This window comes from Solea senegalensis, linkage group LG4 (assembly GCF_019176455.1).
Source record: "Solea senegalensis isolate Sse05_10M linkage group LG4, IFAPA_SoseM_1, whole genome shotgun sequence".
In the NCBI taxonomy this organism is placed as follows: Eukaryota; Metazoa; Chordata; class Actinopteri; order Pleuronectiformes; family Soleidae; genus Solea; species Solea senegalensis.
The window spans coordinates 3,464,057-3,490,069 of NC_058024.1; the positions used below are offsets into that span (position 1 = coordinate 3,464,057).

At 42.3% G+C, this 26,013-nt stretch overlaps 1 protein-coding gene across 19 annotated transcripts in view; it reads right to left on the reverse strand.

Annotated features, from left to right (window-relative positions):
* cast (calpastatin) overlaps positions 1 to 26,013 on the reverse strand; it is a 50,739-nt gene that overhangs the window by 6,718 nt on the left and 18,008 nt on the right. For 7 of the 19 annotated variants that reach the window (XM_044024318.1, XM_044024319.1, XM_044024315.1 and 4 more), the window contains 26 exons: positions 16,260 to 16,328; positions 13,802 to 13,906; positions 13,332 to 13,442; positions 12,450 to 12,566; positions 11,855 to 11,956; positions 10,728 to 10,772; positions 10,553 to 10,648; positions 10,220 to 10,300; positions 9,089 to 9,127; positions 8,148 to 8,234; positions 6,903 to 6,968; positions 6,662 to 6,787; positions 5,932 to 6,054; positions 5,741 to 5,845; positions 5,522 to 5,638; positions 5,144 to 5,221; positions 4,947 to 5,051; positions 3,115 to 3,201; positions 2,932 to 3,036; positions 2,736 to 2,852; positions 2,559 to 2,636; positions 2,362 to 2,466; positions 1,242 to 1,322; positions 1,059 to 1,163; positions 861 to 977; positions 652 to 765 (listed from right to left, as the gene is read on the reverse strand). In XM_044024318.1, coding sequence (XP_043880253.1) covers positions 652 to 765; positions 861 to 977; positions 1,059 to 1,163; positions 1,242 to 1,322; positions 2,362 to 2,466; positions 2,559 to 2,636; positions 2,736 to 2,852; positions 2,932 to 3,036; positions 3,115 to 3,201; positions 4,947 to 5,051; positions 5,144 to 5,221; positions 5,522 to 5,638; positions 5,741 to 5,845; positions 5,932 to 6,054; positions 6,662 to 6,787; positions 6,903 to 6,968; positions 8,148 to 8,234; positions 9,089 to 9,127; positions 10,220 to 10,300; positions 10,553 to 10,648; positions 10,728 to 10,772; positions 11,855 to 11,956; positions 12,450 to 12,566; positions 13,332 to 13,442; positions 13,802 to 13,906; positions 16,260 to 16,328 — 2,481 coding nt within the window. Of the gene's footprint in view, positions 1 to 651; positions 766 to 860; positions 978 to 1,058; positions 1,164 to 1,241; positions 1,323 to 2,361; positions 2,467 to 2,558; positions 2,637 to 2,735; positions 2,853 to 2,931; positions 3,037 to 3,114; positions 3,202 to 4,946; positions 5,052 to 5,143; positions 5,222 to 5,521; positions 5,639 to 5,740; positions 5,846 to 5,931; positions 6,055 to 6,661; positions 6,788 to 6,902; positions 6,969 to 8,147; positions 8,235 to 9,088; positions 9,128 to 10,219; positions 10,301 to 10,552; positions 10,649 to 10,727; positions 10,773 to 11,854; positions 11,957 to 12,449; positions 12,567 to 13,331; positions 13,443 to 13,801; positions 13,907 to 16,259; positions 16,329 to 24,229; positions 24,371 to 26,013 lie in introns of those variants that run through there. The other 12 variants (XM_044024331.1, XM_044024332.1, XM_044024322.1 and 9 more) reach the window with 11 other exon arrangements.

Consider the following 26,013-nt stretch of genomic DNA (forward strand, 5'->3'; position numbering starts at 1 on the left):
GTCTATGATAACGTGTGTTCAGATTTCAGCAGCTTTGTGTCGGTGTTTGACTTTTCCTGAATGAAACGTGAAGTTTGTGTCACTTTGTAAACGATTTCCTCACCAAACCAAAGTCCAGAGAAACAGCACAGGGGAGTTGTTGATCCACTGCTGCCTCCACAAGTCAGTTCACAAGTCTTATTTTGTGACTTCAGTGTTTGAAACACTTTTATTTTCACTTCAGGTACCTTAAAGCTACCAAATAAAGCAGCAGTAGATCAGGAGCTCCTGTGCCCCCATGAGCTAAAATCACAGAATTCCTCTATGGACTTTGGTGTGGGAGAGTGAGCAGTTTACAAGTTTAAGTTTCTGATTGGGAGAAGACGTCTAACAGTCAGATAAAGCTACATATATATTCAGATATCCAGGACTGAAGCAGGTTTGGATTTTATTAGGTGAGCATGTTGTTGAGAGGCTAAAATCTGTTTCTCCTTGTGTCTCCACAATGTTCTCACTGTGTCTTGGTGCAGGGGGAACACACCACACTTCAAAAAACTATTACTTTCAATACGGACCTAAGAGAGAAAGAGAGGGAGCTTGCATAGTTTTGGACAAGGACTAAAAAACAATAAGATAAATCTGCAGGTAGTTAAACACAGATCTACAGTGTACCTGTATAACAGGAGCTGAGGGAGTGACAACAGGAGCCTGGACTACAGGAGCTGCTGAGGAGCTCAGGAAGTCTCCAGACAAGAAGTCCAGAGCGTCACCTGTGCCCATGGTGGGCTGCAGGAGGAGACACAGTAAAGCATCAGTCATTATGGAATTACCTCATCACAGTGTCACCTTAAAAGCTGGGAGTTCATTAAACGCAGTCTCACCTCAGGTTTAGGAGCAGGCAGCTTGTCCAGCTCCTCTTTATTAAACCTGTACTCTGGAGGAAGTGTGTCGTCCCGCTCTCCTACAAGAACACCCTTCTCCTCATTGAGCTTGTCCTCCTGTGACAACACAGAAGAAGAGAAAATAAGAACAACTAATAGCAACTAATAGATAACAACAGCAGACTTTCTGACTCGTACCGAGACAATGTCCTCAGGTCTGAGTTTGGGGGATTCAGGTTTTGGTACGTCTGCAGGCAGCAAGTCGCCGAGAGCACCGAGAGCATCCAGAGACATGGAGGCACCCTGAGGAGAGAGCAGCGGAGGAGTTCACACAAAGCAACAGTGGAAACGTGACAATCAAAACAGAGCGAAATATCTCACCTGTGTCGTCTTGGGCTTGGCGGTGTCTGTTTTAGCAGGCGCTTTCTTACCAGCAGGGGGAGCTGCAGAGGACTCAACTTTCTACACCAAACGACACAGATGGAGAAACATCACAGAAATGACCGATAGCCTTGTTGAGTAGGAAAACAAACACACGTTACCAAACACATGACACATTTAGAAAGACACAGCAAATACAAACAGACTTTATATATCACTTTTCTAGTCTTTACACTACACTCTCAGTTTGATTTGGCTGCTGCTTCCATTGTCGGTGACTCGTTCACCGTTGCTCCTAGAAAACTACACCGAGCACGTGTGTTGACAGGTTTTCCATCGCTCTGCATACGTCGTCCGGATCATTGGTCTAATTGGTTGTAGGTCTGTCCAGTTGTGTACCGAGGCATTTTGATCTACATCCATTTAGAGCTGCAACTAACGATTCTTTTCTTAATCCATTAATCTGTCGATTATTTTCTCGATTAATCGCTCGGTCCATAAAATATCAGAAAACCTTAAAAAATGTTGATTGGTGTTCGTCAAACCTGGAAATGATGACGTTGTCAAATGTCTTGTTTTGTCCACAAACCAAAATGATTCACTTTTAATGACTTCTTTGTTATCCAGAGCAAAGAAATGAAGAAAATATTTGCATTTAAGAAGCTTAAACAATCGGAAATCTTGTTTTAATCATGAAAAAAGCTTCAAACAGATTCATCGATGATCAAAATAGTTGTCGATTAATTTAGTAATCGATTAATTGTTTCAGCTCTACATCCATTGGTCACACCTCTTAAAAGGGGGAGGTAACTACACCCTTTCAGTCTGGCATTAGCAGGGCGAGCTTTGACTGCTCATCAAAACTATAAAAGCACTATCTGAATACAGACCTGTTACTATTCACCATGAGCATGAAAACAAGAGGTTGCAGGAATCAAAGCCCTCAGTTTATGTTAGTGGACGACACAGTCGACCAACTGAACCACAGCTGTTACTAAAAACGCAAGAGATTTAAAAATAAGTTCTCTTGGAAATGTCACGTGCACGTTTACTGGTCCCAGACTTCATCTCTGGTAAAGTAAGAGCTCTAACAAACCACTGTGACGCTGCTGTGCTGTACCTTGGCAGCAGAAGATGAAACTACATCCTCCAGAGAGAAATCGTCCATGTTCTCGATCTCAGGAGCAGCAGGACACACACACACGGTCGGAGCTGCAGGGGCGATCTGCAACCGTCAGCACAAATGTTGTTTAGATGAAATGTTGAGCAAACGACCTGTGAGTGTGTCATTTTATCACTTATAGATCCACAGTGTACCTGGACAACAGGAGCTGCTGAGGAGCTCAGGAAGTCTCCAGACAAGAAGTCCAGAGCCTCACCTGTGCCCATGGTGGGCTGCAGGAGGAGACAAGAGAAAGATCAGTCATTATGGACTTACCTCATCACCATCAAGGGTCATTTTAAAGCCTTACACTGAATTAAAAGCAGTCTCACCTCAGGTTTAGGAGCAGGCAGCTTGTCCAGCTCCTCTTTATTAAACCTGTACTCTGGAGGAAGTGTGTCGTCCCTCTCTCCGACAAGAACACCCTTCTCCTCATTGAGCTTGTCCTCCTGTGACAACACAGAAGACGAGGAAATGAGAACAAAAGTGCAACTGATAGATAACAACAGCAGACTTTCTGACTCGTACCGAGACAATGTCCTCAGGTCTGAGTTTGGGGGATTCAGGTTTTGGTACGTCTGCAGGCAGCAAGTCGCCGAGAGCACCGAGAGCATCCAGAGACATGGAGGCACCCTGAGGAGAGAGCAGCGGAGGAGTTCACACAAAGCAACAGTGGAAACGTGACAATAAAAACAGAGCGAAATATCTCACCTGTGTCGTCTTGGGCTTGCCATCAGCGGTGTCTGTTTTAGCAGGCGCTTTCTTACCAGCAGGGGGAGCTGCAGAGGACTCAACTTTCTACACCAAACGACACAGATGAAGAAACATCACAGAAATGACCGATAGCCTTGTTGAGTAAGAAAATAAACACACGTTACAAAGTGCTTCAGGAAACACATGACACGCCCAGAAAGACAATCACCTATATTGTAACACATGTTTATTTCTATGTCTTATTATTGAAGTGTTTAAAGTCAAAAGTAAACATCAGCAGGTCACTGTTAAACAGCAATTAGAGAGATTTTAGTGCATAAATTACAGGCGAGGACTCATTTTGAAAACATCTGTGCCATTTGTATTTAAACCATGTATTAAACTACTTTATTCACTTTTATATAACTATTTATGTTCAATAAAACAATTGATGGCATTGTTTCAAAGTTCCTGCAGACTTTAATATGTTTTCCATTGAGACTTGTCTCTCTCTGCTGGCCTATATCTCAGCGAGGGAATGGTCTACATGAATGGACGACACCTCATTGGCTTCCTTACAGCCAATAGAAGGACACTGTTTTGATTGACAGCTTAGTTAGCCAATGAGAAGCAACAGAGCATGCAGATGTGAATCGCCTGGCTTCTGCCTTGGGGTAGAGTAATGCTTCTCAAAACGTGATGACGTCACCTAGAGACGCCCGGAAGCTTTTGAATGTAACACAGGACGTGAGTCTAACCGGAGAGCGCTTTGTTGGCGGTGAAAGATTCATTTTTCACGGACAAACATCAAAGGTAAGAGCAAGTTTACAGCTGTTGTTCGGTGTAGTATACTGCTATGACACAGCAGAGTCTCAGCTTTCATCTTTGTAAGTGTTGGACAAGATGGCCGAGCGTCAGCTCCACAAATGCAATCAGCATTTTTTTTTTTATTTACAAAGTTTGACATGTAGTTATTCATTTAGGTGTTATTTGAGCTGTGTTTGTTACATTTAAAATGGGTTTTTACAGCTTTGTAGCCCAGATTTCGCTGACAATTTTGATGCCCAGCTTCAAAATATTTGTTCAAAATTCACTTTTTTTCGCGACCCTTATCCAAAATAGGCTGCGCAGACTCCGTCAGAGTCCCCCAATTGGGAGACCTTTTAGAGGGTAATAATAATAATATAATAATCATTGACAGAAATAAACACATTTCATGGTGATTGCCACAGACAAAGCAAATACAAAAAGAAAATAAAACACACACATGCAAAACACTTTTACAAATACCAAAACAAATGAACAAAGGTTCAAACTAATTTAAAAAAAATTTCACAAATCCTGGAACAAATTTACAAAAGCCACAGTCCTTACGGAAAGGGAATGTCCCAATTGCTGCAAGTGACCCGTAAATGATACCGTGAGCGCTCAGTTGGTGACTCATGTGTGTCGTAAGAATGGATACTTTTTGTCATGTTTACTTCTTTGTAACAGCAATAGTAAAAGATACACCTAGAAAACTGTCCACAGGGCATTCCCCTAAGGACTGTGGCCTCTGTAAATTTGAGGATTTGTAAAAGTGTTTTGCATTTTGTAAACTTGTTTGGAGTTTTGTAATACTGGTTTGCACTTCCAGGCCACCGTATTTAAGCCCAAGTCGCTCCTGACAGCTGTGTTGGCAGCATGTGAACGAGTCTGTGATAGACTTTGTGCTGCACATAGATGCACTGTATGAACGTGTGAGTGAATGAATGGGTGAATGGCAAAACTGGAGTGTGAAGCAACTTTGAGTGAGCATCTCTGGTAAAGTAAGAACTCTAACAAACCACTGTGACGCTGCTGTGCTGTACCTTGGCAGCAGAAGATGAAACTACATCCTCCAGAGAGAAATCACCAAAGTTCTCTTTCTCGGGAGCAGCAGGACACACACACACAGTAGGAGCTGCAGGGGCGATCTGCAACCGTCAGCACAAATGTTGTTTAGATGAAATATTGAGCAAACGACCTGTGAGTGTGTCATTCTATCACTTATAGATCCACAGTGTACCTGGACAACAGGAGCTGCTGAGGAGCTCAGGAAGTCTCCAGACAAGAAGTCCAGAGCCTCACCTGTGCCCATGGTGGGCTGCAGGAGATAGAGGAACATAGAGGACATTTACAATCACATTAATACTTGAAGGAACAGTTTCTTTCAGCATGCTTGATGAGGTACTAACACATTGGCTTCTCTATGGACTTTGGTGCAGGAGCGTGAGTGCGTTGCAAATGTAAGTTTCCAATCAGAGAAGACATTACAGACTTAAATGAAAGTAGATTACATCAAATATTAAGTGGCTAAAATCCGTTCTTCCTTGCTTCTACATACTCAGTGAAGTCTGAACGATGACTTCATTAGATCATTAAAACTGATCGCTCCAAGTCTCACCTCAGGTTTAGGAGCAGGCAGCTTTTCCAGTTCCTCTTTGTTGAACCTGTACTCTGGAGGAAGCGTGTCGTCCCTCTCTCCCACAAACACACCCTTCTCCTTCTTGAACTTGCCCTCCTACAAAACAGGAAGTGACATTTGAGGAAATAGGACATTTCCACCGGAGACGCCATCAAACGCTGTAAGAAAGCGAGGCGGCGACAGTGATGGCGCTCTCACCGACACGATGTCTTCAGGCCTGAGTTTAGGGGGTTCAGGTTTTGGTTCGTCTGCTGCTAACGTGTCACCAAGAGCACTGAGAGCATCCAGAGACATGGAGGCGCCCTGAAGAGAAGAGAGGAACTCATCAACTATCCTCTAACCTAACCTAAATAAGAATGTTAGAATACTGTCCACTTTATACCCAGTACCTCATCAGTCTTGGACTTGGTGTCCACTTTTGTGTCCAGCCCAGCGTTCAGTGAGAATGCCTCCATCTTAGCTTTTTTCTCAGCAGGAAGTGCAGGATCCTTCGCCACAGAGGGAACGGTTTTCTACAACAGCCAGCAGAGAAGACACTTAACGCTGTACACGTCCACGCATATACAGCATAAAGACTGATGCTTTAGTTAAAGGTCCAATACGCAACATTCTCACAGTCTCAAATTGTTCATATTGTGTTTGCCGACTGTCTTTCGTGAAATAAAAACATTGAAACACAACCCTGTGGTATTCAAAACCTGTACTGAAAGCTTATAGTTCAGGTTTGTGCTGCGTGTGACATAATTACGAGTTCCACTTGAATGTCACACACGTCACACAGTTAAGTGATGGTAATTAAAAGAAGATGTCAGACAGTACAGCTGCCTGCTGCAGGGTTTCCTCCACAGTTTTAACATGTACAGTATAATGCTATAATGTAACCTCATTGATACATTAACTTTTTTTTCACAATAAAAGTCTGGCTGTAGTTCACTAAATTAAATGTTATTAATGTAGAGGTGCAACACAGACTCAAACATTCTAAGGCAACCTGTGCTAATTGTAAGGTCTTGACCTTGAGATAATGTATGTTGTAAATGAAGTGTAAATTCTGAGCATCATTTTTGACTTGAACATCAAGACATCTGAGGAGCCGACACACTGTTGCGTGAAAAGTACCGTGGCAGTTACAGAGGGAAGTCCGGCCGCCAGAGAGAAATCATCTGAGACGTCCATCTTGGCTTTCTTATCAGCAGGAGGAGCAGGAGACACATTCACAGGTGGGACGGCTGCAGAAGTTCCCTTCTGCAACACAGAAGACAGAGGGACATAAAAGTCTTAGCGTCTCTCAAGTCACTTTCACATGATCACAGAAACTCAAGAGATTTTTATTTATTTATTTATTTTCTTTTTGGTTTACCTTAACGGGAGGCGGTGCAAAGTTAGCAGGGCCAGCAGACGAGGCGCTGACCACATGATCTCTTTGCTTTAGATTTCATGGAGAACAGAATAAAGAGGGAATTGGTTAGAGCGGGTAAAAAAAATAAGAATCTTAATGAATATAGCACTATTAGGGTAAAATGCAAACCAAGGTGCTTTAAACAGACAAAATAAAAACACAAAGGCAATCAAACAGAAAGAACTATGTTTGATATGAGGCTTTTTGAATTAACTGTAACTTAACTTGTGGTTTTTATTTAAGCAAATAACAGCTAGTTATAACAGCATGTATTAGCATTTCCACATCATTCTGAGTGAATAACAGTATAATCTTGAAAGTGCTTCATAAAATGGGGAAAAAAGACATATTGTGACTTTGCTGAAATGGTTAATAAAATCAAGATCAGCATCTAAAGTCACTCCACAGCCTTTATTGTCTGTCTCACGAAAAAAATTTTTTTGTAATTATTACTACTCAATCGGGTGTTCATTTTAAAGTAGGTTCATGAAATATAAAAAATTACATTATAAATATTCTGAATTGTCAATCGTTTCCTGAGACTAACGGCCCTTTTCCACCACGGTCCCAGCTCGCCTCGGCACAGCACGGCACAGCACGGTTTAGGTCGCATCTCCACTGCGACCTTAAAAAAAAAGCACCTACTCAACGTGGGCGGAGTCATCACTGCATGAAACTGCGGTGACTTCGTTTTACACGACACACACACACAAGTGAGTGACTAGTGACTTGTAAAGCAGTTGTTTTCCGTATAACTGAGCAGGCACTACAAAAGTACCTGGTACCAGGTACTATGCTAGTGGAAACACAACTTTAACCGTGCTGTGCTGAGGCGAGGTGTGGCGCGCCGGTGAAAAAACGCCATAAAGAGAGGAGTTGCTGGCAGGAGACCGGCTAAACTTGAATTAAAGGCCAAGGAGAAAGGTTAAGTTTTAAAGGACACAACTGATGGGCCAGGGCAGGCCATTCCAAAGTCGAGGGACTGCCGCCTCGGTCACCTCACACTTTCAGCAACAGCTGGTTAGCCGATACTGTGACTGTAGTGTGCATGTGCAGCAGTTACGTGCCAGCCCATTTAAGGATTAAAAAACCTTCCTAAAATGCACTGGTAGCCATATCGCAACTCAGATGAAGGGCTTGTACCATCGATGATTTGACAGGCCAAACTTTAACTCTGCTTTTCATATTTATCTTGCAGACTCTAACCTCTGGCTTCTTGGCTGCAGCTGGAACCGTGGAAGTCATGAATCCAGCTGAGAGGGAATCCAAGGCCTCGTCTGTGCTCAGTGGTTTCTGAGAAGAAGAAAAAACAATCACGTCAGAAAACCACAGACAACCTGCTCTCATCAGATCTGTGTTTCTCTGACTAAAAGCTTCAATCTCGGTTGCCTGACTTTAAAAAACGAATGACTACACTATCAGCTGCATGACCCTCCACTAGAGGGCGTGCCAGGCCAAGCCATACAGCAAACAAAAGTGGGCAAAACACTGTAAACCAGATGGCATGTACCAAAAGTGAAGGAAAAGTACAGACACACCCTGAAGCATTCCATGGAGACACAAAACTATAAATAAAATCCTCAAAAATGATACAGACGCATAAATCTAATTCCATTCAGGCAAAATATGAAACCTTATAAACACAAACCTCTCGCTGGAGAAAAGTGTGGAAACAGATCATGAGACAAAAGCAAAGAAGACTCGTTAGACAGCAAAGAGGGAGGGAGGCTAATGTGGGTGTGTTCAGTGTGAGTAAACAGTAACCAGCATATGGGTGGACATCGAAGTGTGCGACAGATGTATCAGTGCATTCTTGTGTGTGTGTGTGTGTGTGCGTGCGTGTGTCTTTGTGTTGCTGCACTGGCAGAACATGAGCAAACGAGTCGGAGCAGAGACGGTGGTTCATGTTTGCTCAGACAACACCCACTGCAACGCAATACAACATTCCCCCCTGTAGAGGAAGCAGCATATCACAGGCAAACAGCTTCCTGTGTGTGTGTGTGTGTGTGTGTGTGTGTGTGTGTGTGTGTGTGTGTGTGTGTGTGATGTTTGTTCATTCTGCTGACACAAGAGCAAGTTCAAATGGAGCCTCAGTCTAAACTTGAGCTCATCACAACATGGGAGTTAAGAAAGAAAGCTGCACTTACAGGAACATCCTTAGGTTTTACATCTGCAGGAACTGGAGCCTGGAAAACACACAAGAAAGTCAATAAATGTCACTGTGAAGACAGTTTTAGATTCATGTTTCTGTGATTTAAGATCCCTCTGAAAACAGGCACAAAGTTTGAATAATTAAAACTAACAAAAAAAAAAAGCTTTCATTTAAACAAAGGCCATTTTGATCCGTTTTTGATGCTCTACGCTCCAAACTGGGGATGTCAACTATTGACCGTCAGTTGGTAAACTACGGTAAAGAATTCTTAAATGAATGCGTTTTAATTAAGAAATAAAAAATGTATTAGTATATTGTATACTCCTAAAGGAAGAAGCTGGAAGAAGAAGATCAGTATTTTGATTTAGTTTGCAGCCTCTGTGCAGAGGTAGCGACTGCTTGTGGTAGATCACTTCCTTTTAAGAAGTTTTTAAAATCAAACATCCTCTCCACTGGATGTCAATCCTGTTGACTGGTGGAAAGAGAACAAGGCTAAACGATAGTCACACTTCAGATAATGGATGAAAACCTGGAGACATAAGAATATGAACATGTGTCCAATGAGCTGCATCAACTGCAGGATTTGTTGATTTGTCCATTGCATTTTTTGACATTACCAGTTGAAAATGACCTGTTGGCTATGTGCATGTTCTCTTCCCTAAAACCAGCCTGACTATTTCCAGTAAGCTGTGAGCCATAGATGCAGAGATGTTCTGCAGTCAGTGTCTGCAGAAGTTACCAAGAGTGTTTAGCAAGGAATTAAAGAACTGAGTGGAAGCAGCAGTGCTCTGCTGTGGTCCTCTCACAGTGCTTAAAAACACCTTTTCCATTATAGGCCACGTTGAATCCCTTAGGACTAACTACTAAAAGACAATGTAAACATTTTTAATCATTATTACCTTACAAGGTCCGAAATTCCCCTTAGCAACAACTGATGGCATTATATTTATGCAGAAGTTATAAGTGAAGCGACTGGACTCACCTCTTTACAGACACTTGATTATTTACCATATTATATAAATGTGTGTGCATATATATATGTATATATATACTGTATATATATATATATATATACACATGTATATATATATGTAAGGGATAGTAAGGGACATAAGGGAGAACTGACCATATCAGTGAATCTGTATCCTGGAGGCAGCGTGTCCTCTCTTTCTCCACACTTCTGACCCTTCTCAGCAGTGACGTCATGCTGTGACACATGCAACACAGTCACTCACACCAGGTCCATGCTTCAGCTTAGTGCAACCACAAACCTACACAAGACTAGGGCTGGGCAATATATCAATATTATATGAGACAAGATATGGTCTCAGATTTTGGATATCATCACATCAGCTTTCTGGATTTATATCCTGATATAGAGTATATCATCAAATAGATTGTTATGAGATTTCCCCACATCACCCAGCCCTCACACATGCACACAGTGGCTGTGCTCTACCTCTTGGACCTCTGGCCCAGTGTACACTGGAGGCACGACAGGATCCACTGATGGCAGACTGCTGGCCAGGGCATCAAATGGATCAACTGCAGGAGCCTGTGCATGTAACACAATTCAGCACACAAGAGCAAGCGACATGCTTTTCACAGCAACGTAAAACTGCTTTTGTTTTTACCTCTTTGGCTCCTTTCACTGCAATGGAAGGAACCTCCACTTGCACCTGAAAAACAGACCAACATCAGCTCACAATGTTCATGTAACATGGTGGAATTAAGCTGTGGTTCAAACACATTTCTGCTGTATGTTTTAGTTTTCGGGCCAATGTGAACATTTCATGTCACAAAGTAATAAAGCAGGGGTTCTCAATCCTGGTCCTGGGACCCACTGAGATGCATGTTTTAGATGTTTCTCTGCTCCAAGACACCTCATTCAAATATCAGGGTCATTATCAGGCTGTCTTAGAGCAGGGAAACATCTAAAACATGCATGGCAGTGGGTCCCAGGACCAGAATTGAGAAACCCTGTATTAACACAAAGAGAAAAAAAGAAAGAAAGAAAGAAAGAAAGAAGTAAATTAATAAAACATAATTAACTGGTACATGTACGGACATATATGTCCTTATTTGTGCTGCTAAAAACATACAGATACAGAGTAAAGATCATGGTAAATAATGAGCTCCTGTGAGTCACATTAAACATTAAAGATCTTCCAAAATCAATTTATGATGAATAATCAATTTATTGTGGGTGCTTTTTATCGCAACGTACGATAAAAATCATTTAATGTCACTCGAATGACAGTGAGACAGGTGGTACGGTGAAGATGTAACGAGTAGAGCTACAGACAGTGGACTGTGGACTTTAAATACCTGGAGTCAAGCATCTAAAACAATGGACAGTGCACAAGAGAGGTGATGTGTGACACAAGGAGAGCAGAAGGAGTGAAAGAGAAGGTCGACAAGACGGCAGTGAGACCTGCTGTGATGTCTGGCGCTGGAGATACTGAGTGAGCAGCATGGACAGGATTAGAAATGAACATATTCCAGGGACAGCTCAGGTTAAATGTTTGGAGGCAAGGTTGAGATGGTATGGTCACGTGCAGAGGAAGAGGAAGAGATGTTGAAGATGGAAAAGAGGAAGACCACAGAGAAGCGTCATGAATGTTGTGACAGTGTAAGAAAACCCTACAGGCCGTGAAGACATGAAGCATGTGATCTTTTCAGTCCACAACAGAGAAGCACCATGAGATAGAATAAAGAGGTTCAGATAGCTTCCACCTTGCTTGGTTTCAGGCTCCTCTACCTTTGCTTGTGTCGATTTAGCTTCTTCTTTACTCCCCTGCATGGACGCACTTCCTGCTGCAGCTGGAGCCGGCGTTTTGAGCGTTGTGGTGGCAGTGGTGCTCTAAAACACAACAACCATTTACTCTCTTATCCCTGAAGTACAAGTAAAACATATCGAAATACTCAGACGGCAAATTCAGCTGATGAAAAGAGAACTCGTGTCATACCACCATCTTCTCCTCTCTATTTGTTTCCTACTCAGATTTCTGATAGATGATCAGATATCGGACAGATAAAGACGTAAAATCCGAGACAATCCTATCATCCTGTATATTTCATGCTTCACTATTGCACACAGACCGTAAACATGTAAATGAAACCAAACCAAACACTGAAATACAAGACACAGACGAAAAACCTCCACCACCATAAGAACCTAGTGTCACACTGTCGTCTTCTCCTCTCCACCTGTGTCAGGCGTAAATGCGCTGATGCAAACAGAAGCTGAGCCAAAAACACAGAACACTCCTCTGTTCTTCCCAAAAGGTCATTTCCACAGGTCAAGCAGCGACTTCAAAGCAACACTAAGGAGGCAGTCAAGTGTCCAGCTCTACCTTGGCGGTGTCTTTAGGTTTGGTGACAGCAGAGGCTGCAGCTGCTCCAGCAGCAGCGGCGGCAGGAGCGGGAGCGGGAGCTGTGGCAGTGGCTCTGACTTGGGAGACGGGTGTCGTCTACAGACATGCAGCCAGAGCATTATTCACACACACAGTGACCATGACACACACACACACAAACGACGACGTGTGTAGAGTAATGTTGACAGTGTTAGTGAAAAAGGAACATTCTAGCTGTACAATGACCACTGGTCATTGTTTCAGTGCTGGTATTAGGTTTTAGGTGAGGTTGCATGAGGGTCGCTCAACACACAGATTATTTAACCAGCATAAACACAGTATCACTGCCTGCAGGGATGACATCATACTTGGTGTCGGTATGAGTCGGTCAGTTTATTTCTTTTACATTACACTACATGTCATTGAGCAGACACTTTTATCCTTATTTCTTCTTTATGGGAGAAGAATATTTGTTATATAGTTGCTGAATTATGTCATTGAAGTAACTTGAAATGACACAAGTGCAAAGTGTTAACAGCTTCATAGTTGAAAAGTCCTTGTGACAGCACTCACTATATGTGCCAATACCTTATACAATCACGTTCAATAAACCCAAATCTATCTGACTGTAAAAGTAAGTCTGGAATGTGAGTGTGTAGGTTGCTGTTGAGCAGCTGATATTTATTATATAATATATTTAATATATAATATAATGTTTAAAAAACAGCGTGTGTTTCCCTGACCTCTGAACAATGATGTTCCCAAATGTTAACACAATCTCAACACAACTCAGTGTGAGGAATATTTGTGCTGGCTGGTTTTTCTATGAAAGTGATGTAAACAAAAACAAACAGCATGCTTCCACCATGAGGACATCATTACCTGTGGCATCTGTTTAGGAGCGCCCCACACACCTGTTGATGTCATGTCAATAACAGTAGCACCAGCGGACGACATGTCAATAACAGTAGCAGCTGCCAGCGCGCTGTTAGTCTACAAACCAAGGAGCACGTGTTTAGAGAAAGCCGTGAGAAGGTGACTGGTTATTCATGAGATGACTTATTCCACAGTCTGTGAAGCGCAAAGAGCTTATTCAAGCGACAGCTGCGGACAGAACTGTCCATTTGTCAGATCCACACGAGAGCAGGCGTGAGTCAGGGAAACAGAGGTGAACAACGGAGGCAGAGAGGTTCCATGAAGCCAGTGGAGAACAAGTGTGAGCTGCTTCATCTCGAGCACGCGCACACACACACACACAACCAAGAGTGATGCTTCCAAAAGAGGGAAACTGTGATTCATGTCACATGACACCAAGCAGCCACGAAAGCCTCCACCACTCTGAGTCCCTCTACCTCTGCTTTAGGTGCTGCACTTCCTGCTGTCCCCGCTGAAGCACCTCCTGTGCCGCCCCTTCCTGCAGTGGACTTTGCAGCCATGGTGGATCCAGCAGATGCCTTCTGCAACGCAGTTTACTCAGCATTAGGAGAAGTCATGTTTTCTCAGCCGAGCTGAGACCGTGACGACGTCACAGTGACATCACTGGAGACATCTGGAGACTTTCTACACCATTAGGAAGAAGAGAGTGTGGGTGGCAGGGAGGGGCAGTGATGTCACTTGCATGACAGGCCATCACCTGTCAGTCCAGCTCATCCTGGTGGGTGAGAGCTGAATGATTGCATTGTGTTTCATTACCATAGTTTGTCTATGAGAGCTAATACCAAATAAAGTTTATGTATATATATATATATATATATATATATATATATATATATATATATATATATATATATATATATATATATATATATATATATATATACATATATATAAACATAAATATATATATGATGAAAAACAGTAAACAGGAAGTCGCTATAAGAAGGATAAGCGTACAGATAAACCAACAATGATGATAACGCAGCCTCTTTGGCGGAAATAATAAAGATAATAATAATTCTGATAGTTACAATTGCATCCAGTGCTTGTAATTGCTGATGACTCACAGCTTGTGTACGTGAGTACAAACTCATCTGAGGTTCCTTATTATACATGAGATACCCTTCATATTATACTGTATGATTATATAGGAGTAAAAGCCATACAGCACACAACACTTTGACCATTCGAACACAACACTGTGTGCATATATATACAGTACTGCTGCACTTCACTTTACACTGCCGCTGAAACTTGAGGAGCTGTTGCCAGTTGTGGCAAAGCTAGCTAACCTAAAGAAGGGTCACCAAGGTCAGCTGCTAACAAGAGCCCCTCACAATCTGATCTATAAATACATGAGCAACTATTAAAAAAGGATTGACTTACTATTTTCAATATTATTAGACCTATTTTTTTTGTACACAGCTGCTTCCAAATATCACACTAAAGCCTTTCTCTGAAGAGCAGACACCAAAATAGACAGGTGATGAAAAGACCTCGAGCTGACACTGTTGGTTTGTTCAGTGTCTGAACCTAAAGCTGCAACACTGAAACACAGTCAGGCTGTGAACTGCAAGCACTGACAAGGCAAAGACAATGTTTTAACAAAGAAGAACACTTTCGCTAACAGAAGAGGATAAAAGTCCAGAGAAGAGGACTAACCTGGACTGACATGGGAGCAGACACCATGGACCATTATGGACCATAAAGACCTTTAATGGCATAGCTGGCATTAATGGCATTGGTTTTTTTGTTGTTGTTTTGTTTTTGTTTTTGTTTTTAAATAAAGCTTTATGTCAATAAGTATACATTACAATGTATGCAATCACAGAAAACAACTAGGGCGATGAAATGAAAGTTATAAAGCAAAAAATCCCCAAACACAAGAGGACGACAGTGATTAATAGAACATTGGTTGTACAGTGGTCCCTCACTATAATGCGGTTCACCTTTCGCGGCCTCGCTGTTTCGCTAAAAAAACTTTTAGTACAATTTTGCATGCTTTTTTTTACAATACATTTTTAAAAACTGTGAAATATGTGTGAGTCACTATTAATAATTTCTAATGTGTCCTCGTAGGTTGATCATTAAAATGAAATTTGTTATTTCTAATAGCTAGGAAAACGTTTATATTTTAATTATAATAAATATAATTTTATAAATTATATTTATTTATAACAAATGTTTGAGCCTGAAAACAAGTTTTGATATTTTGGTTTTAAAATCTACGAAGGTTTGAACTTTGAGAGTGTTTAAACTAGTGAGAAATGTGACAAAAAGGTAATGTCTGTCTGAGAAAAGTGTATAAAGTGTGTGGTGAGGGGTTTGACGGCCTTAAATCATATACAATAATTGTGAAAAATAAAGCTGACTACTTCGCGGATTTCGCCTGTTGCAGGTTATTTTTAGAACGTAACCCCCGCGATAAACGAGGGACCACTGTCTGCATAAAAATAGCATTTCAGCACTATCAAAACACCGGCTCTGTGTGGATACACACACACACACACACACACACACTCCTGAGGGCCCCTGTGTGTCAGTACCTCATACACTTCAAAAATCCTGAACTATCCCTTTAAAATAAACCAGAAAAACAGTCATGTGGTGATAAACAAACATTCACTTTGATCCATTGTTTGGGAGAACACTAAGAAACTGGGTGTTACCTCTGAGTTTGAATGGAAGGAAGAGAAGTTTTCTTTTCTGTGTATGTGACTATGACACGACACACATCAGGGGTTCACCCAGACATAGGAAGTGAACAAATGAGTTTCTTCAGGACCAGAGAGAGAGAGGGGGGAGAGACAGAGAGAGACAGAGAGACAGAGAGAGAGGAGGAGTGACGTGATTTAACAGAGGAATGATAAATACCTCAAACTGTGCAGGGTTTCCAGTGGAGACCTGAGCTGCTGGTTTGGGTGTAGCCTGGCCTGGCAGCGACTGCAGAGAGAGAGAGAGAGAGAGAAAGTGAGAGAGAGAGAGAGTGAGAGAGTGAGTCACACATGTGCAGTAAGAAAAAAAAAAAATCAAACAAGAAACCAAAATCATAATCATTTCAAGATTCACAAAGGGGAAATAAAGTCTTGCTTTCACAAGAGGAAAGACTGGTGGTGTCACAGTGTCACTGGTCCCTCACACCACAGTCAGAGGTGCTGCTTTAAAACACTGCATTCCACATGACTGGGTGTGACTGCTGCGCTTCAGTGGAGTGTCTGTGGTCACCACGGCAACTGACAGCAGTGACAGCAAACAAAAGTGTACAGAAGCTGACATCACAGACTGTAGAGGCGACATTGACATCATTTCGGTTGCCATGGAAACCCAGGAGACCACAGCCTTTGATTCTGAGAGTCAGGACAAAATCAGCCCCACACAAACTAGGCTAAACAAACTAGGCTGCACAAAACCACTCTGAACACTGTCGTGCATATGCCAGGCCTGTGTGTGGTACTGTGACGCCACAACACCAAAACGCTGATCACGCGCTTCATTAAAAATAAAGCTTCATTCAGACGAGTGACAATGTACAAGTCAGGGTGACCAGGAAAGTAAAATAAAAGAGAACAGACCAAACAATCTCCAAACTCAAGAAGAGGAAGACGACAAACGACGACAAACGGAGCGACAGCGAATGCTGAGGTGGGATTATGACACCATGGTTTCCCTAAAGTAGTTGATTGGTTGTCTGCATGTAAACACAAGGATGGCGTTGTAAATTTTAACCATAGTGACTAAAGTGGTAGATGATGTACAGTGTTGTCGGGTTTACGGGCATTATTAATGAAACACACGACACATAACTGTGTTTATATAGATTATAGTATAAAGTCAAGACTTTTAAACATGTAAGAATAAAAAATGGTTTGGTTTTCGTAGCCTTAAAGAAAGCCTTTAACTCTATATTTATATGCCCACCATGTTTTCAGCACCTCCTCAGGTGTCACACACATAAACCATGTTCATCATTCGTCTCAGCCGGCTCAGTTCCGGGAGGATCAGTCATTGGACAATATAACATTTTCTATTTTAAGTTTTTCTCCATTCACGATGATCAGGAGAATAGAAATTCACTATGATCAACTTATTGTGAGTGCTTTTCATCACAGTGAGCGATAATATCGTACATCGTCTCATCACTCAGGATTTCCTGCAGAAAAAAAAAAGCCCGCTAATTTCCACTGTTCTGATATCAAACATTTAATAAATACACTTTGAAACCTAAAAAAACAGAATGACAAGTGGAATCTCAAGTGCAAGTACTCACTCGGCTGCTTGTCCGGTGCATGTGCACTGTGGGATATCCTAAAGCGCGTGCAGTCTGAAGGTGACATACAGTAACACACTGTCTGGTAAATCAATCCTTATTTAACTGTGGAGCCCAGCCCTGCTCTTTCAGGTGCCTCCACCGCGCTGACACCCTGTCACTGCTGCTGGTTTCACATCCAGCCCATTGCATTGTGCGCTGTCGTGTCTTTGTAAAGCCTGTTTGTGAACTTCCCTCTGCTTGTTCGTCGACACTCAGGTCACCCGGGGTCACTTAATAGAAAGTAATCAGGTCAGATTTCAAGGGTTTGTTAAGCGACGTGATTGACTCTTCACATTAATGTAAACACGTGATTAGTAAATGTTGATTATTCAAAGCCTCACTGACAGACACCATAAAGTCCCATGATTATCATTATGGCACGTCTGAGCACCTACTGTATGTACGCCTCTGAGGGAGTACGACAGTCAAAGCAGCTGTGGTTTACAATCATGCTGAGTGAGCTGGATGAACTGGACATTTGTCTTTGAAAGACTGTAGTGAGTGAAGAAGAGGACGAGACACAGAAACACATGCACATGCTGCATTTCACCACTTTGACCTGCTATTGCAATTTGGGAATGTCTGACTTAAGAAATGACTGCAGGCTCATCACCATTACTGATTGCCAAACACGCTGGTGTTACATTGACCTACATTTATCTTATCTGTGTGTTTTTGTGTGTTTTTCCCAAATTATTTTTTAGTTTTTCCCTTATATTTTACACATAATTAAAAACGCATCGGCACAATGTGTTCAAAGGTCTAAAATGACGGCAATGGACTGATCTTGGTCATGTAGACACTCAAATTTGTGATATTGGTATCGGACTTTGTGCCATCCCTATCTATAAACAGCCTTTGACCTGCGTTTACATGCAAAAGACAATTCATTTGACTCAATGATGTAATTTCATGTCGTTTTTATCTATCATTTATTGAAATTCTTCACTTTTTCTCTCATTTCTTAAATGTTAAGCTGCTAAACCTAAACAGTGGTCATTTTTACATGAAAATCATGCTTTCAATCGTTGATAAAACATGACAAATTAAGTTTTTATGCCATGATTTACTGCCTTCTTCATACAGTGCTTTTTCTGGCAAACTAAAGCAGCCAGTGATCGAGGCCCTGCTGACCTTGTGGTTAAAGGATGACCCGCTCTACCCACTGAACCACCGAGTGTATGGACTGATATGAGCCGTCCTCCTCGATAAAAACAATCGTCGGAATTGGAGTATCAGAGCCACATGTGCACATGGAAACACAATAAAATAATGCCAGAATTCTGATTTTAATCTTGTGACCTCAAAGTTTTTACTTTAATCTCAGAACACTTACTTTAATCTCAAGCTACATGGACACAAGTAATTGGAATAAAGGTCTGAACAAAAATATGTCCTGTAAACAACTTTGATCCTCATCCCCAATGCGAAGGCTGGTATATGCCCATCATCATTGGGATTAGTGTTCACTCTTCATATAAACAGTCGATCCAATCAGGGGGAGATCGAGACGGACAGTGGACAGTGAGGGGACAAGCGGACACAGAAGAGGAGGAGAATGAGACGGACAGGGGAGAGTGAGGGGACGAGCGGACACAGAAGAGGAGGAGAATGAGACAGGCAGCGGACAGTGAGGGGACCGGACATAGAAGAGGAGGAGAATGAGACGGACGGGGACAGTGAGGGACAGCGGACACAGCAGAGGAGGAGAATGAGACGGGCGGGAACAGTGAGGGGACGGCGGACACAGAAGAGGAGGAGAATGAGACGGGCAGGGGACAGTGAGGGGACAAGCAGACACACAGCATAGGAGGAGAATGAGACGGACGGGGGACAGTGAGGGGACGAGCGGACACTTTACTGCAGAAGCGGAAGTGAGGCTTCTTCTTCTGCCAACACTGCTCATGTCAAAATAGACTTAACCCTTGACACATGTGTACACACACAACACCATGTGACCCTGATCCTGTAAACAATGGAATCGCACATTCAGAATTCTGACTAATTCCATTTTATTTTGTTTTTCATTCACATTTTCATGTGGTTCTAATCCTCCTCCATAAAAGCTGTTCCTGAAATCCTCAGGGTTTATTTGAAACATCTTAGTTTAAGTAGAGCTATTGATCTGAGAGTCAACAGTGTTGTTTCGAGAGAAGGAGGAATAAATGACACAAAGGAGAGAGTGAGGTCACAGGCAGTGAGGGCATCCTCCTGCAACAGGGGAAGTCACTCTGCTCCTGCAATACTGCAATAACTGCTGTTATATTCCTTTATCAATCAATGAAACATGTAAAGATGTGTGTTTTTTTACGAGATGGATGTGCATGTGACAAAAATAAAGAAAGTGTTTTTAATGACACAAAGTGTGAAGCTAAATGGTCAGGTTTGAATTATGCTCAGAAACAAATGTCTTCTGTATTTCATATTCTGTAAATGAATGGTGAAAGAATGATAAATGGATTTACATCGAGCCTTTCTCTCCCTAAAGCAGGGGTGTCAAACATACGGCCCGGGGGCCAGAACCGGCCCGCCAGAGGGTACAATCTGGCCCACAGGATGAATTTGTTAAAATTTCACACTAATCTAAACGTAATGTCAAATGCTCCAGATACCCGTGACTAAATGTTTGTGCTGTGTAAATAATACATTTAGGCATTATTGTTGAAATTGCACTATTTCTCATATTTCTTTTTGTAAAACTATCCTTCATTAAATGTCAAACAAAGGAGAAAAAACAAAGGAGTTCTTGTTGTTCATAGGTTATTATTCTATTATTTTGCTATTTTTACTGGTCCGGCCCCCTTGAGATCAAATTGTGCTGTATGTGGCCCCTGAACAAAAATGAGTTTGACACCCTTGCCCTAAAGTGTCTTGCCCAAGGACGCAACAGCATGTAGACTAGCAGAGCCGGGAATCAAACCCACAACTTTCCAGTGGAAAGACGACTCGCTCTACCACTGAGCGGCCGTCGCCTCGCATTCACAGTAAAGACATGACGAGTCGTCAGCAGAGGAATGAGCGCGTTTCATTTTATGCATTAGTGTTTAGTTGTTTTGCTAAAAACACGTCTCACAGGTACATAGTTACTCACGAGGACATAATTATCAACACACACACAAATAACAACATTCACACCCAGTCCTCAGGTGCAACACGGACATCCTTTAAAGGGACAGTGACAAAAAAGAAGGTATCTGAAGCATCTAAAGCATCATGTAAAAACAACATTCATCCCAGTCTCACGACAAAACAAAGTGTACATTTACAGCGCTCAATAATTACATTCACATTTACACAGACCAGGACAGGCTAGTCTGCACACGCTAACCACCCAGTGAACCACACACAAACCACTGCTTAATCATTCACAATCAATTAAAGCAAACAATGGAGCTCCACGTGCCACGTGATGTGGTCCCTAATGAACCGGACCAGTTCTGGACACAACCTGTCACAGTTCACTGTCACTTTAAATCCACGGAGAAGAATATAACGAAGGAGCCGAGAGCAGATTATTCCAGAGAGAGTCAACGTCGTCCTGATTCTAATTAAATCTGTTAACGGTCATTAGAGGACTGAAGTAGCATCAGGTGGTGTGCACGCCTGTCCTACATACACATACAAAAAAATCCTCAACAAAGTCGACGTTAGGTTATCATATGAACATATCTGCAGCCTTTGTTTGTCTCCGTTTCCTTCTCCACAGAGAGAATCAGCGGCACATGGATGGATAAAAATGCAGATTTTCACGGTGGTGCAGCATGTTTCCAGTCAGAAAAGGCAGTGAGCATATGTTTAAGATAACATAGACGTAAGCAGGTCTACATTTGATAAGGTGAGCCTTTTGTTAAGTGGCTAGAATCTCTTTTTCCAGCCATAATTGAAGTGAAACAAGCATCTGCCTTTGTCTGTACCTCACGCAGCATAATTATTCTGTCAAAACATGCTAAGATAGAGTCAAGGAAAACAAGTACTGCCACTTAAATACTATACTGTATGTGAGCAAACCAGTTTAGCAGAGTCTCGGTCCATAAGTGGCTGCACACTCTGAAATAAAAGGTCATTTTATCTTGTTGTTAGAGTTGCTTCAGATGAACAGATAGAGCTGGAGCAGCTTTTCTTACATCACCACACCGGACTCAGACCTCACACCCAAACAGTTGGTGTGTTTTGGGTCTGCTGTGACTCCCAGCTGCACATGCCACTAACACACCTTACAGTATGAGTGCAGGTGACTCGCAGCACCAGTAACAGACCAATGAGAGGTGAAGCCTCTGCTCTGTATCAGGTTTCTGCTGAGTTTGTTTGTCGAGTTCCTGTACGACTATTAACGTGAGACTTCTTTGGTGTTACTGATCAACAATTCCACAATGAACACGTGATCTGTGAGAGGAGAACGACACACCTCCCGATTACATCATGGAAAGGATTTGACCAATCATAGGCCAGCTCAGACAGAGAGAGGGTGATTCAGTGGAGTGATGGCTACTCCAGCATCAGCAACAACTTCCTATGCTGCAAAGAAACTGAAAAGAGTAAAAGTCTAACGAGAGAATCAGATATTTAACATAATCAAACATGTTCTAAAATCATCAGAGAGGAGCTCAGGACATGAGAGCTGCCAGTTTTCTAATAATCTGAAGATGATTATTAATCATAAACCGACAGCAGCAGATGTCCTTTAAATAAATATCTACTTGACGTGATTATTTAGACTGAAATTGCAGTTGTGGTATGGTTTCACAATACTAGAGGGAATGGTAATCTTTACATAATTGTTCTCATATTGTTTAAAATGACTACTGTGGGAGCAAATCTGTGCAAAACAAAGATGTTTTATAGAATATAGAACAGTAATAGTGTAGCATGTGTAGGTCAGGGCAATATTTCATCGGCAGTGGTATTTCAACATGCTTTAACAAATATTGTGCCTCCATATTGTGATTTTATTGCAATCTCAATGTTTTTGCTTGACAAAAAACAAACTCATCTGTAAAAGGACTTTGCCTAAAAATTAAACATACACATCTATGTATATATATTTTTATATATATACTATATATTCACATGTGTATTCGAGATGATGACGCACTTTTTCACAGAATAAATAAACACAATTAGGAAAGGGAACATACTTCCATCTAGCCACTGTCAACCACTTTATCCTCCACACAAGGGGTTGCCAATCCCAGCTGAGACACAGCGAAAGGCTGGGTCACACTTGTCCTGCGTCACAACTTGACAGTTTGACATAGATAAGTGTGAAAATCCACACAGATTTGTCAGCCTGGCTTTAAATGTTACGTGGCGATGTGAAAATCTCATGTCATGACCATCAAGACAAAAATAATTGCAACATTTACCACAATCAAGTTCCTCCTATGTTGATGCTTGACCACAGTTTCCACTGAGGACTAACCCTCAGCCTGACTGACATGACACTGATATCAACATTGTGATCATCCCGGCAGAAGCGGGCATACTTCCTTTTTAAAGCCGGTGAGCGAGGCCAAGATTAGCCACGCATATGACTGCAAGCACCTGTGACTGTGAGGTGATGTGGCACTGAAAGGTGCCATGTGTCTTTCAGCATGACACAAACTGCTGATTTATCAAAAGCATGATGCCTGCACATCAGAATCTCACAGCGTATTTGTCCGCCAAGTCTTAGAGAACCACGGAGCACATGCAGGACTCATCCGACCAGCGAGTGTGTAAAGCAGCAGCAGCAGCTTGTGTCTGCTGTGAAAAGTCATGACTAATACTGGGCCACACCCCAAAAAAAAACCACAACTGTGGCTGAAAATGGCTTCCAAAGTTAGCTGCATCCAGTGCTTTTAAATAGCAGCCGTCAAGAGGTCGACCTGACTCGACGATGATGATATCAGACCAACTGAAATGACCAGTCTGTCATACAAAGAGTTAGAGGTGACCATGAAGCAGGGGTTTAAAATTAGCAACAGAGCTTTACTTGCTGTTGTGCAACTGCAGTTTGTTGAGCTGCATGAGGAGGAATAATATCGCTGTGGGGAACATTTCATGCACACACACACACACACAAAAATGCTCGTCAACCACAGTATAAGAGTCTTCCTCATTCTACAGAAGGTTATCACATATATATATATGCTGTTTTAAACCTATTACCAAGTTGTTCAGACACAGATAGACACCAGCTGGATCTTGTATTTTGCCTGTATTAGTGCAGAGAGTCACATATGTTGATTGTTTTAGCGACAATAACTCACTTTACACACGCCTGAATGGTTTCCGATTAAAGCAGATCATTAACTTATGCATGCTTTTGTTGTGACCATAACAAAAGCATGTGGTCCATAAATGTAGCACAGGCAGTAACACAGCACTCCCCGGCCACTCTGCTAACTTTGCTGAACTTGACTCACACAAAGTCCCAGCTGAACATTCGTTTACACACTAGAACACGTCAGTGTCGTCTGAGCGTCTCTGCCACACAACAGGTATCAAACAGGAAGCCCTGCCACACACAGTACCAGCACACGGCACAGATACATACCATAGGTTTGCTTGTGAGTGTGTATCCTCTCTATACGCTGCAATACTACCGGTATGCTTTCGTGAGGCCAATACACCTTAAACTTCCCACTGTGGAAACACACACACGCACGCACACATGTAAACACGCAGGCACACACACACACACCCAGCAGTGAAAAACTTGACAAGCTGCCCCGCCCTCCTGGAAGAGGCACAACAAGTCTGAGCTGTTCAGGCTCCTCCTCCTCAGGCTCCTCCTCCTCTTCAGTCACAAGGCAACAGAGCAGGCTCAGTGATATTGGACAGACAGACACGCAAAGACACACCCACTCCTCAACGACTGCCAGGGGGAAAGAGTATTTGGGCTGGGTCAGACTTGGTGAGGAGGGTTCGCTGCCGCTCGATAACAGATAAGACGACCCACAGCGAGACGTTTGAGGCAGAGGTTAAGCATCAAGCATTTGAGGTGGATTTGCTGCAGTGGTGTTATTAGGCAAAGTCTGGGTGTGTCTTAAAGTCTCACTGCTCAGGAATCTGGACATGAGAGGCACTGGGACAGCCGAGACAATGTTTGTCGGGAAAGAAAAGAAGTCAGGGAGGGAGGTCACGGCACACCCAAAAACTAGCAGAGAAGAAAGAGTGTGCATTTAAAAAAGGTTTAGTAGGAAGGAAGTTGGTCATCAACACAAGTTCAGGCAGATCTCTGTGTGGCTTTTACCCTTCAGAGGAGCGGACAGGAAACACACACTCTGGACAACAGCCAGCGCTTATGTAAGAATAAAAAGCTTTTCAAACACATACACGTACATGTTTTTCTTTTAAACCATTATGAAAATGACATGTGGTTGAACATTACACATGTGACTGATGACCCTTGCCTTTCACCCTGTGTCAGCTGGGATAGGCTCCAGCTCCCCTGTGACCCTCATGTGGAGGATAATGCAGGAGCCAATGAGCGAGTGAAAAAAACATTTCTGTTATTTCGGCTTATTAAAGCTCCAGTGTGGTAACACGTTTGTGTAAGTGTCACTTTACAGCAGCCACATTCTTTTTTTTTCCACAGCAGTTGAATGGAAAAACCAGCCAGAGTGTGTGAACGACCTCCTTTCTGGTCTGCGAAGGCCACCGTAGTTCTCTGACGCGAGAGGAGCAGTCCCAACATTAGATGTCACTAATTCTTACACACTGGACATGAGCTGCAATTTCTTATAATTAAAACATTCATCCATTCATCCATTCATTTTCTACCACTTTATCCTCCACAGGAGGGTCACGGGGGGGCGCTGTGTCAATCTCAGCTGACATAGGGCGATAGGCGGAGTCACACTCTGGACAGATCGCCACACCATCGCAGGGACACACACAAACAACCATTCTCACACGATGCAATTGTATTCAGCCAGCGAGATAATTATGTTATTTCTTTCTAGCTTTTTTTCCCACTGACTCAATGATTAGTATCGCACTTATCAAGTAAAATAAATTTTTACTGGTTGAAATAATAAATAATTTCAGCCCCCCCTGTCATTGAGTTTGACAGCCCTGATTTAGAGCGTCCAGGTTACCTAATCCCCATATTGCATGTTTTTGTACTGTGGGAGAAAACCCACGCACTCACGGGGAGAACATGCAAACTCCATGCAGAAAGACCCTTGTTGTTGTTGTTGTTGTCCTCTTGCTGCAAAGGCGAGAGTGCTAACCACTACACCACCCGTGTGGCCCATAATTAAAACAAGCTCTCAAAATGTTCATCTTCTTAAATGTAAATATTTTCTGGTTTCTTTGCTTCATAAAGCAAATTCT